Raw genomic sequence first — 12,873 nt, forward strand, 5'->3', positions numbered from 1 at the left:
CACAATCCACTATGTCGGACCGTTCGAAGCATCCCGCCAACGTTCAGCGCTATGAAAGACAAGGAGAATGGCCGGGTCTATGTCTGGAACAGCACATGCACCTCCGGCTTCCTTCATCAGTTCTCGGCTTGAATAATTTCCTCAGCTTGAAGACCACAATCCGAGGGTGGTTTCTTTAGAAGGATTGTGAAGCTGACTTCAGGTATGTAAATCTCTATCAGAGTCCTGTTTATAAACTATACAGCTATTGCTTTCTAAAGCTAAGTTTGGTGCCTAGCTTGATTGCATATGTACATAGTCAATGTCCAAACTTCTAGTAGATTGAAAAGCCAGGGAAAGCTCCAGATGTAAGAAACTTGAGACACTGGAAACCGCCGGCTTGGGCAATTCACCAACGATATGGACGAGAGGACAATTTTCAATTGAGTAAGCTTGTGATTCTGGTGCCCAACTTAGTGTCCCCATCCAAATATAACTTTCTCGCTCTTCGCACGTTAGAACAAATCAGCGTGCAATTAACAGGGGTCTTGTTCACCGACTTCCTCTTATTTCACAAACACGAAGTGTTCGTTCAGAATTACTACTGCTTCAACTCTGACGCTGAAATAGGCACATCAGCGACCTCATGCTGAAATCTCGAAGATAGAAATTGTAATTGAATGATTCGTTGTTGCCGTATCTCTTCTCGTTCTTTCACTCATATCAACGTGTGCTGAGAATGGAGTTCACGGACTAAATCGCTCGTTTGATATCAGCGACTGAGATTCGCAGAGATATATTAGCATGGATCTTTTTGATCAATCAACCAGGCCTGCAGTAACTGAACCGATCCTCATGGTTGTACTTTAACTCCTTGATTGAGATACCTCAAGAAGGATTCAGTAAGATCACGGCACACTGGTGAGTGAGAGGCAACAGTCTCACTATTATTGGCACAAGCCCCAGCATCTGCTCAAGATGCAAGTAACCAATTAGAGGGTTAGTTGGATCAATGCAAGGAATCGACCATCCAAACTCACTAGCGATGGGCCACTCCTTTGGGATGATGCCACATAAGCTGGTCAGATAGCTTCGCAGACGGCTGAGAAGTGGCTGCCTAATCATATGGTGACATGAGAGTCACTAAGCCTTCGCACCAAATCCTGAAGACGCCCATTTTGAACATAAGCTTATGTTCCGATTGCCCTTAAGAGTCCAGCTGGACGCACAATTGGAACGACCAGCCCTACGTCCTAACAAACACATCATCACAAATTTTCGGTGATTTAGACACATGGCTCATGTCTCATTCAGTTCGAGACTTTGTCAAGAGCCCAGTCTCATGCTTCAGCAGCTCGGCCAATCAAATACACTGGTCGTCACTCTTCATTGTTGGATGGCCAGAGCTTTGCTAGTATTGGTTGGCTCGCATTGGACCCTTGTCGCCCCGCAGACGCACCATGAAGGAACATCCGCATTATTATCTCCAGACGCCAGAATTCCTTCTTCTCCGCACGCTTGCTTGCTACCAATGTGTTGGTCAACATTACACGGCCAGGTCATACTTCCTTCATCCACTTAGGGGTCACGAGAACGGCTGGTGGCTTCCCTGGATCGTTTCGGCTCGTGGAGAGGCTTTCCCAGTCGGGGTCGCGGCCTACGCAGACGACCTGAATCGGAGACACAATGGCTCGAAAGGGTAGTCGGAAAACTAGGACTGGCTGCATAACATGCAAGTGAGTGTGCCTGAGAGGTCCCATCTTATAAACCGATATACAGTGAGGTTAAGACAGTGGGCTCTTAGCCTCCAGATGATATCTCTTATCTAACTCTTCGTAATTGAGTAGGATACGCAAAGTCAAGTGTGATGAGACCAAACCGACCTGCAAGCGCTGCACTGCTACCGGCCGGCAATGCGATGGCTACAGCCCAGTAACCACCTCGTCAGCAAACAAATCCGAGCTCCGCCGCTACCGGCCACACCATGTCTTCCCAGGGGCACACGGCGTCGGTGAGGGCAGGGCCTTGCAGTACTTCTGCCAGGTAGCAGGCCCTTACATGTCGGGTGCGGTGAATCCCCATTTCTGGTCCAAGCTGGTGATGCAGTTTACCAGCTTCGAGCCCGCAGCACGTCACTCCGTCATAGCCATAAGCACTCTCTGCGAACGAGTCCACTTCCAGGAAGAGATGGCTGAAGAGCTCCGCTTGAAGGACGAACTTTACGCCTTGCAACATTACAATGCAGCAATACACGACCTCAGGACCATGACCTCAGCTGAGCGAAGCCCCGTTGTACTGCTTGCTTGTCTACTTTTCATAACCGTCGAATTCTTACAGTCAAACCGTGACGGAGCGATCAAGCACTGCAAGCACGGATTTGAACTTTTAAAAATTACAATTAGAGACTACGCCTGGACTAAAGAACACTTACTGCCCCTGTTTCGACGGTTGAGCATCTTCGCGTTTCTACATGCGGTCGATCCTAAGGACTTTCCCGATCTAGAAGGGCTTGAACATCCAGTTCCAAGCAGCTTTTCAACATCTTCCGACGCCCGAATAATGATTGACGACATATTCAGTCGCACCATGCGGCTGGTGCGGAATGGCGACCCTTATAGAATACACCCTGAAGAATACCAACTTGTGCCGCCTAATCTACTCGTTGAGCAAGCCAAACTCGCATCATCACTAGATCAGTGGAAAATCCTATTTGACGAGCTCGAGGCCCGTCCTTCATCGCCACCGAGCGACTCTGTGCCCGGTCTAGAGACTCTGACAAAGACGTTGCAATACATTCTTTTATCACGCTACGAATGCTGCAGGATATGGCTGAATACGGCGTTCGGCGACGGAGGGTACGACTACGAAAATCATCTGGCGGCCTTCAAAGCAATTTCCACGGATGCAGGGATTGTGGATCCAGAGGTTCTTGCAACCTTCGAGGGGTCTCCTTATTTCACATTCGATACCGGCTATCTCCCTTCAATCTCACTAGCTGCAACAAGATGTTCGCATTTGGAGACGACGTTAAAGAACCTGAGGTTGAAGCCGCTTCCAGGTCTTCCAAGGGAGAACATGTGCCTCCCCGCCCAGGCCGGAGTTTGCATGTGCGAAGCGAGACCAACACCTTCACCGAACCAAACTAGTGCAGACCTTGAGCGATTTGAGATTGTTGATTGAGCAGTTCATCATGTCCTTGCTACATCTACAATCTCCTTATGCACACAGAATGCAAATACCATAGACTGGACCAAATTTATGTTTGATGATTATGACATATTATTACTATTGACGCAGTCTAGTGTGGTGACTTGAACGAACGGATCATCAGTTTTCTGTTTAGCGGTGGCACAACTACTGTCCGTAAGGTGACAAAAATGTAGAACCACAGGTCTCATCATTCGCCAATATCTACTCCGCCTTGGCCACTGATCAGGCTTGAACTCAAGGATCAGTAAAGGTGGGTGGATGACATTTTTATTGGGCTCCGGACACATGTGTCAGCAACCAGGCCTCTGCCTTATCAATATACCCTACCTTGCATAAAGTCAGTCCAAGGTTAGGATGTTGGACCTATCTTCTGCCGCAATCGCCACTTCCTTAAGGTAGAACGAGGCCATTAAGAAGAAACTCTACAATCAAAGCTTTTTTTTGTCAAATTTTGTGCTCTAGGTCAAATTACGGCTTCAATTCTTTGGACCCTATGACATTGAAATAATACGGGCGGAAACTACACAAATGGAACTCGATAGATTCGTTAACTCCTTGTCGAGAGTAAGCCGATGTGGTATACATATCGCGCTGTGTCCGATTTACTGTGCTGGCGGGTGTCCATCCCGAATCCACGAATTAATAAGTGATGCAGACTCAGCTGGCAGGTCAAACGGAGCCAAGTGACCAGAGTTGAATATTTCGGCATAGGTAAGCTCTTTGTAAGACTTCCATCTGCCGGCCTGCTTAGTCTCGTGGTACCAAGGAATCATCTCTCGAAAGCGGAAGAAGGGATGGCCGTGCCAAGCGAGCCCTTCGTTGACTAGCCGCCGCATTCCAGCTGCGTTGCAATACAGATCCTTGTCACCTACGTAGATGAGAACACGGATTCCCTACCCAAGGTGTCAACGAGTTCTCGCACAGGCTTTCGGTTGGTCCACGGGTTACTTACCTCATCTAAAAGGTTGTTAACGTATGCATCACTAGACTTCCACAGGTCACCCACCCTCTCCCATTGCTTGAGGATTTCGTACGAGCTACCCTCAAATGAGACATCTTCATCAACTCCGAGGGCGACCTTGACTTTGGTTTGATTCAAAAAGGCGTCGATATGTGCCATTTCAGCGTAGCATTCCTCCGAAGGACCGTCATCGCAACTTCGTCTCCAGTCGTAGGGGTTGCGCTTCATGTTCTCAACGACGAAACCGCTCATGGAAGAACACTTTTCGTGTGTTTCGATGCACGCTCGGGATAGCCATCCTTCATCATCGCCTGTGCCTTCGCAGACACCCAGATTTTTCTCACACCATAGGTTCAATGGCGCCCATTCCAGACACTGCGAGGTACTGAGTAAACTATCGGGCCCAGAGCATAGCGCTTCGAAAGTTCCTGGATTCTGAACACGAAGGCGTATTAGTCCGTTGCCGATGAGAATCCCCTTCAAGTTGATGGGCGAAACCAACGACGGTAGATGGGTCGGTGACTGTTCCCACGCCCCATGCTGTCCGTTATTTTGAACCACGAAATCCGTAGCAGCGGAATTGCTGTTGAGGTTGTGGGGGATTTTATGGTGGGAAACTGCCTGGTTATCAAGTATCGTGGAAGCCAATGCCGGCACCCATGATCCACCATACGACTCTCCAGCAATGTAGAAGTCAAGGTCTGCATACTGAGGGAAGGCGATCATGAGCTGGCGGAGAAATTGATCCATCATTTGAGATGCTTCTTGCAGACCTCTGGGTATGTTGGATCCTGTTGAATAGCCGACACTTACTGGCTGACTAGAGTTGGATCACGTAAGCATCAGTTCGGCGTCTCTGCGTGTTATGAAGAGTAGACCTAAGATCAAGGTCCTTTTCAAAAGACAAATTATAACTTACTCGACAAAGATCAAGGTCGCATTCGTATTCCAGCCGTACGGATTATCTATGGTATAACCGCCTTCTGGCGCAATTCGACACGGGCCAAGTTCCATGAGATTGCCGTAACCTATTGAAGACGCTCCTGGACCGCTGGCAAAGTTCGAAGACAACGTTAGCATTCATACAAGTATTAGAGGCTCAGCAAAGGCAAAAGATCATCGAGATAGAGCGTGCTGATCGAGGTAAGACAATAGTAAATACTAACCCAGTCATCCATAGTATAACGGGATCATTGGAAGGACGGTGTTTACTTTCGAACAGCCAAAAGAACAGATGACTCTCATCATCACCGTCGATGGCGTCAATGAAGCCGGTGATACCGGGGGTCGAACTATTGCACACACTAGCCGTGTCGGGTCCGAGTCTGAGGGAGAAGCCCGGGATGCTGGCCGTAGCGGGGAAATGTTTCGCTGCGCTGGACGACTGAAGGTGCGTTGGTGAAGCATTGCAATGGCTGATCAATGCCAGTAGCAAAGCCAAGTGGAGTAGACATGCTGAAACGCTCGATCGGAGAGACATTTTTCACAGGTTTGAACTTTTTCGGATCATGAAAGGCAGTGAAGAAGTTGGATGATGCGCCAATACTTGACTCAATCACATTGCTCCCACCAGATGCGCTTTTGATAACCCGATTAGGAATAGCGTGAAGTTCCTGGTCCAGTCGTCGGATCCCTCGAGATAAGCGTTCAGCGTCTGTGAGCCACCTCGAATCTGCCAGAACAGAAAATAGCTGGTGGTGAGATTGGTTTACATGCGCTTCTGTAGAGTCTGGTCTCTTCAAGAATCGTATTCTCAAATTTTGGACGTAGTCCTACCGGGAAGCATCTATCTGATGGTTGCTTCTGTCAATCTCAGGGGTCCTCTATCTGGGCAATCGGCCCTGCTAGTCCCCCTATTACGCGTCACTGCATAGACAAATTCCAAGCAGCGAGAAGAGACATCAATCCTGATTCCTACACGTCTTACCCACCTCTGTCATAACGGTCATGGTAATCATTATTTACACCTTTCAAGCAGTGGCACCAGCAGCCTCTCCATCGACGATCAAGCTCGAGGCCTCCTCGGCATCGCTCGGTTTGACCAGCTTGATGGATACCTCGGGGTCCCGAGCGTAAACACGCAGGCCCAAGACACAGACGGCGTTCCATGGCGTTCCTGTCAGCTCCTCATTGTCGTCCAAGACGGTGGACTCAGCATCAGAGTCTGAATCAGAAGCCTCTTCTTCCTCGGCAGGCGCTTCTTCAGAGTCGTCCTCAGCCTTTGATTTAGTGGCGACGGTCTCCTCGGCTGGCTTGGACTCTTCAGATTTCTTCTCGCTCTCCTTCTTGTCAACTTTCTCCTCTGAATCCTTCTCCTCGCCCTTCTTTGGCTCTTGAGTTGGGCCATCACCAGGTTTCGACGCAGTTAGGCTTGCTGGCTTCTCTGCTTCAGTAGGCTTCAGACTGCTACCAGTGGAATCCTTCTCCGAGCTCTTGGTCTCAGTCGAATCGCCATCCTTCTTTTGCTCTTTTTCTTCAGCTTTCTTCCCCTCCTTCTCGGCAGTGTCTTTGCTCTCCTTCTTCTCCTCAGTCTTCTTCCCCTCATTCGCGAGATCAGACACGACCTTTGCCGAGTCCTCAAGCGCCTTGGCCGCGATTCCAAGTGCCTTTTTCTGCCTTCTTCTCTTCTTCGCCTTTTTACTCTCCTTCTTTTGCTTCGCATCAAGCTTCTTCTTCTCCACGAGCTCGTCCTCGTCACGCACGCCACCCTTGGCGTGTGCGATGTCGTATTGTAGGCCGACCTGTCGCAGTTTCTGTGGGTTGCGTTCGGCGTACTCCTTGACCACATCCTCGACAGGCTTGGTGGACCCGTCGCCGTCGCTGTTCCGAGCGGCCGTGACCTTGGGGAGGACCTCGTAGATGCCTGGCTCCAGGTCAACCTCGCAGCTCACTGAGCGGTTTTCCCATTTGTGCACAGGACGGACGCGACAGATCTGCTCCGGCTCGGGGGCATCCGTCTTCTTCTTCTCTTCGTCCTTGGATTTCTCGCTGGCCGAGGAAGTCGATGAGCCGGCTTGCTGAAGGACAAAGTGTAGCTCAAACCAGTACTGTCCTTCGAACCCATGGAAGTAACGGTCATCGAGCTGTGTCAGCACGATGACGACCATGCCCGACTTCTTGACCTTAACGACGAACTTTGTCTGAAGGAAACCCGTAACCCAAGATATGTTGGACGAGGTCCACTGTTGCACAACGGTCCACTTCTCGTCAAAGATACGTGTGCGGTGGATGTACATGAAGGTTGAGAGCATGTCTTGGTATGACATCCAGAAGACGCCATCATCGCCAAAGGTGTGGTTGAGGCGTTTGAGCCAGTACGGCGTCCATTGCTTGGAGCCATCGGACCAAGGTCCGTTCCATTCGCCGACACCGCCGTCGGATCGTTCACCCCATGGGTTTCTGCGAGAGATGTGTCAGGGAAACGCAGGTCGTCCAGAATTGGGAACTCATCTTACCGGATCTGAACGAGGCGGACCTTTTTGCCGTCCTCGTCAACCTCTTCGCGTGACTGGAGGATCGAATATGCGTGTCCCAGTGCGAGTCCGCTCTTCTGCCAGTCCCAACCGGTTCCCATAGCAGCCAGGGCAAAGACAAACTCGCCGTCCGCGCTGATAAGCTCCTTCCACAGTCTGTCCTTCCTCAGTACCCGGTTGGTGGCAATAGTTGAAGTGACACCGCCTGTCATATCTTCAACTGCCTCACCGGGCCAGCCCCCCGAGATAGCCTCGTAATCTCCATGGACCTTGGCGTATGCCTTCTCGAGCAGTGGCAACCAAGTCTCATTCTGATCCTCGCAGCGGGCGAAATAAAGAGCATCAGAACCCGTCTGAAGTCTCTTTCTGTGCTGGCGAGCCTTCTTGCCACTGGCATCGTAGACGTCGCCATAATAGTCAAAGTCTGACTCCTTGAGGTAGAGGTTGTCATCAATGACTGTCGAGATCCACTCGCCATCGCGTTGGAAGACAAACCCGTAGACACCACACTCCTCATCGCGAGCGACGCAGACCTTCTCCATGAGGTCTTTGCGATGCGCAATGGTTGCGACCGCCGCCAGCCACCAGCAGTCGCCGTTTGCACCCTGCTTGATATCGGAAGACGAGTACCCATTCAACGTAAACTGCGGCGAGTCAAAGATCCAGTCAATGCGATGGATAGAGCCTGGGCTGTAATACTCGCTCCCGCGGACGCCATGACGCTTCGAGACTCTGTCAGAGGCGGCTCTGGCTCCCTTGCCAGCGGCTGCGTTGGCAAAAGGGTTCCAGCCACCACCACCATCGCCTCCAAGAAAACGGCTTACGGCCGTGGGATCGATGGGAATGGTAGAGCTGGGACCCAAGATCTGCGCCGCGTTCAAGGTGTCGAGGCTGTTCTTGACGTCCCAGCTGCTCACGTTTGGTCCATCCTCCGCAGCGCCGCCACCACCGCTAGCCCCCTGCTCCCAGTCGCGGATCAGACCATTGAGGCAGTTGCTCTTGGAATCACGTTCAATGTCGAAGTCGGCGTCGGTGTACTTCTCATTGGTTCTCTCGCATTCCCGGATGATTCGTTTGACCTTCTCTCGGCACTCGCGCGCGGCAGCATCATATGACTCTTGAGCATTGCGGGTGGATGATGCGCCCTTCTCTTGGAAAGCAGGAAGAAGTGAGGAGTAGAGGGCACGAGGGAAGATGGACGTCACCTTCCCCGGATACTTCGAATGGAACTTGTCCCAGAAGTCGGATAAGACTTCTTGGGGACTCTTCTTCGACCGCTTAGTTGGTGTAGGAATGAGAGGCACCAGTGTTGGCGGATCTCCGTACGTCGCCATGTTTGATAGAGTCGTCAATTCTGACATCAGGGCGGTGAAAATGGACGGTTTTCAAATTATCTTCGCAAGAACAGGTTAGGAGAGGAAATATGACTCGATACTACACTCATTTGAGATCCACTGGCCATGTTGGTGGCTTTTAAATAGTCCCCGCAGTTAAGTCAAGGAATCTGACATCTTACGTCCAGTAGGTGTACATCACGGCGAAAGTAAGTACATTATTTTGAGCTATTAACCCCGGCATCTAGTGCTGACAGTAGGATGTTAGGGTGTGAGGATGCCTAGATCCGCGTTACTTGAGTGTTACAATATTGAAACGCGAAACAACGTCGAACCGATTGATTGGATTAAGTGACATGAACGAACCCTGGGTATCGGAACGGCCGGCTTGCCTGGCGGCGTTCTGCACATTTTTGAATCCAGCATGCTCTGATATGCAGCTTAGCGCCCAGCTTGCATTCGGCAATTCGTACTATAAGCACGCAGCAAGAGGTTAAAGCACACAGATTGGGGGCCAGCCTGCAGCCGAGCTTCAGGGTCTCATATCAGGTGAGATCGTAGCGCCATAGGCGTTAGCGCCATGGAGCTTGGGCTGATGACAGCGAAGCAAGCGGCTGGCCCCAATGTTTATTTCATGGCCACGCACGGCGGATAACGTGAAGCTAGGCCTGCTGTCTCATCCCAGTGAAGTGAAGAGGATTACCCCGCGCGATGAACTGGTGACTCTCACGTAAGATTTGAGGGAAGCCTTGCATGCACGAGATGCAAGCCGCTGCTAATGCAGGCTGCTACCCCAAGCGTTTACGACCAACTCATTCTGGATGCGGGAGTGAGCCAAACAGGGTTGAACAGTGTTGCCGTGCCGTTCTAGAGATATGGCTGAGGTACAGCGTGCACATCAAGCAAGGATTCAATGACTTGGCTTCATGTCACGGATGCATTTTTTCGTATTACCGTTGATTCTGAGTATACCTTGGTCGACAGCAGGCCATCTAAAGGCTAATAGGGATTGAGAAGCCTAATTTTCCCTGTTCAAGACCGATCTCCTCATTTGGGTATGATGCAACGTGCACGTGTAGATGATGTTCCGATAATGCACCTTGGTTTGTTGTCGACAAGCACAGTAATTGGTTCAAGTCAGAAGCCTTCGCCGTAATGCCCTTGAAAGGGTCGCAATTGCTCATTTGCCTTATTGGTGGTAGTGGAAGCAGCGGCAGAAAAGCCAAGAGCAGCAAGAATGTTCGTGAACGGCATCTTGAATACTGATTTATGTTCGGGGGTTGGAGATGGTCTAGATTGTATGACACTCAAGGAATATGACGGGGAATTAGAAAATACTTAGTCCTCAAGTATAAGAAGCTTGACTTCGGCAGGAAACTCAAGCGGCTTTTATGTCTATCCCTACCTTACTTAATGAAATCCAACATCAACTATTGTCTACCGTCTCTTCCGTCCCAGGACAGACGATCTCTCATGAAGGATTCAGCTCGTATCCCAAAGATGGAGTCCAAAACCCTCCTTCGTTTGGCTAAGCCATCTCTTTGGGCTTGCGGTGAGCCCAACACCATAAACCATCCTCTTCTCAGATGAGGATTTTCTCTCCTAGAGATACTCCTCGAGATACTTGAGGCGGGTTTAAGGGGCGCTGATAGGAACCCTCGATTGAAAGACTTTACTCTGATCAGGGCTCACTGATTCAACAAGGCTGCCTTTCGTAACTCTTCTTCAACAGTAGACGGCGGAATCCATGATAGCCCTCGGCCCGGTAATCCACGGGCCTTCATATGGATAGTCTCCGTGTAAAAAGGTTGCGGTAATCGCTCAAGTTGCCTTTAAGAATAGTTGAATGGATGGTGCCCTGCTGTCTGTGGGTAGATGAAAAGGCAGCAAAAGCTTGCTGAGACTTCTAGTTTTGAGTTTATGAGACAGAGATACGACAAACTCCCATGATATTTGAAATTAGCACCAATGATTGATGAGTTGGTCAGTGACACGCCAGGGTAGTTGTTACTCTTCCATGTTGATGCCGACAGAGAGCAACTCTGAGACCGATTTTTGGAGGCTGGCGCCCAACTATTTCTCCTAATATATAGCAGGCCACCCTCCATCTTTTGTGGGCGATCTTAGAGTATTTCACTTGCCCAAAGACCTTTCAGATAATGGTTTAGACATTGAAAGAAGGGCGACAGAAGATAAGCTATGCTGCTTCGAGATGGGCAGTATCTTGTGTCATGTTGCCGGTCGGCTGGATCAGAAGGCCATAGCCAAGGACCTTGAATGCCGGGCTAAAAGCCATGGTTCCACGGCCATTCCCTTCGTGTATTGGTCTTTAGATAAGTACGGTAATACCGGAAGTTTCAAATGGTTATAATGCACCAAGGCCAACGAGCAACAGACATCAGTGTGAGTGCAAACAGCTCAATATTTGCCAAAAAGGAAAAAGAATACATGTGAAATGATAGCGGTCTATGTCTATTATTTTGGAATCACTATCATCAAAGACTCCTGACCGCTTTAAGCCTATTTTCTCTAGCAAGTTGCGTGAGTCCTATTGTAGGGGCGAAGAGATCGAAGATGTGAGGGAGGCCAGGGTAAACATGCAACTCCATCTGCACATTGGCTGATGCAAGCTTGCTTGCAAATGCCACCGCCTCGGCACAGAATAAATCAACCCCGCCGATGTCAATGTACGTATAGGGGAGGTCTGCGACATCAGTCGCTCGTCCTGGTGACGCTTGCGGCGGTATGCTTGGCTCTCCGGCCTTGCCCTCGAGGTATGCGTTCCAGCCAATCTGATTTGACCTGTCCGTCCAGGTGAGAAACTTTGAAAGAGGATTCTCTGCTGTAACTCTGGTCCTGTCGTCTAGCATCGGGTAGATGAGGATCTGCTTTGCTAGGGGTGGCGACAAGCCCCGATCCCGCGCCATCATCGCTGCTCCCACTGCTATGCCGCCGCCGGCGCTCAACGCGTACAAGCCTATGCGAGACGCATCAATGTTCAGGTCGCCTGCCTTCTCACTCAGCCACTTTAGAGCGGCATAGCAATCCTCGGCGGGTGTCGGATATGGATACTCGGGAGCTAGACGGTACTCGACGGCGAACATCTGAACCCCGGATTCCAGGGCGGCTTTCGCGGCGAGCGGCCGGCTGTATGGTTCGATATTTCCTCCCACGATCCCTCCTCCATGGACGTATATGAATGCCGCTTGCTTGCTTGTGGCTGTGGTTTCGTTTGTGCTCGGCGTGAATTGGTGAAGCGCAATCGTCTCGCCGTCGAATGACTTGACCGCATGCTTGGTCTCTGTTATACTCTCCGGCAGCGCGTCTTTAAACATGGCCGAAAGACCTGCGTTGACGCTGGCTCGGAGCTCCAACGCATTGGCAGGCCCCTTTGGCGGTCGGATGGCAATCAGCGGTCCGGCAACCGCCCAGAACTCTGCGTCGAATTTGAGGCCCGTCATTCTCTGCGTTTGTTTTGCATAGTAGAGAATGGACAACACCCCGACAATCATCCCCAAGAGCGAGAAACCTGGGCCCATGATGACTCTTTATGCAGAGCGCTCTCGCCAATACTAGGGCCGTTTTGTCAAGGAAAAAAGACGTTTCGTCTTGTTCCAGTTTCCTTGCCGGGGGTTACGCGAAAGGCATTATATTCCCACAAATCATGGGTTCAAGTTGGGCAGCTTTAACGTTGGCGCCACCCGGCACCATGAACCTCCTAGCTTGGAAACTTCGGATGACTAGAAGCTGCGAGGTTTCAAGGCGTTGGAGGGTGGAAGCTTCCAATTCGTCCGAGCGGGCATGAATGAGCCCCAGGCCAGCAATCCGTCGGGGGCTCCGGTGAAATTCTCTGAGCGCATGACCGACAGGTATTGCCACGTAGGCAACGCTGGTGTGGCTTCGTTCGTTCTATCTA

The 12,873-nt window shown here is 50.6% G+C and overlaps 4 protein-coding genes across 4 annotated transcripts; 1 reads left to right on the top strand and 3 right to left on the bottom strand.

Moving 5' to 3' along the window:
- Positions 1 to 1,439: 1,439 nt before the first annotated feature.
- On the top strand, positions 1,440 to 3,159 carry CORC01_11284 (C6 zinc finger protein; the record flags this gene model as incomplete). Its single annotated transcript, XM_022622910.1, has 2 exons — positions 1,440 to 1,678; positions 1,827 to 3,159. 2 exons carry the CDS (start codon positions 1,440 to 1,442, stop codon positions 3,157 to 3,159), a joined length of 1,572 nt encoding a protein of 523 aa, XP_022470584.1.
- A 632-nt stretch (positions 3,160 to 3,791) lies between these two features.
- Positions 3,792 to 5,630, bottom strand: CORC01_11285 (uncharacterized protein; the record flags this gene model as incomplete). Its single annotated transcript, XM_022622911.1, has 4 exons — positions 3,792 to 4,082; positions 4,142 to 4,970; positions 5,070 to 5,201; positions 5,317 to 5,630. 4 exons carry the CDS (start codon positions 5,628 to 5,630, stop codon positions 3,792 to 3,794), a joined length of 1,566 nt encoding a protein of 521 aa, XP_022470585.1.
- Positions 5,631 to 6,120: 490 nt separating this feature from the next.
- Positions 6,121 to 8,984, bottom strand: CORC01_11286 (calpain family cysteine protease; the record flags this gene model as incomplete). Its single annotated transcript, XM_022622912.1, has 2 exons — positions 6,121 to 7,549; positions 7,606 to 8,984. 2 exons carry the CDS (start codon positions 8,982 to 8,984, stop codon positions 6,121 to 6,123), a joined length of 2,808 nt encoding a protein of 935 aa, XP_022470586.1.
- A 2,468-nt stretch (positions 8,985 to 11,452) lies between these two features.
- Positions 11,453 to 12,496, bottom strand: CORC01_11287 (uncharacterized protein; the record flags this gene model as incomplete). Its single annotated transcript, XM_022622913.1, has 1 exon — positions 11,453 to 12,496. One exon carries the CDS (start codon positions 12,494 to 12,496, stop codon positions 11,453 to 11,455), a length of 1,044 nt encoding a protein of 347 aa, XP_022470587.1.
- Between the last annotated feature and the right edge of the window lie 377 nt (positions 12,497 to 12,873).

The sequence above is a fragment of the Colletotrichum orchidophilum genome (genome assembly GCF_001831195.1).
Source record: "Colletotrichum orchidophilum strain IMI 309357 chromosome Unknown Scaffold_120.1, whole genome shotgun sequence".
Lineage (NCBI taxonomy): Eukaryota > Fungi > Ascomycota > Sordariomycetes > Glomerellales > Glomerellaceae > Colletotrichum > Colletotrichum orchidophilum.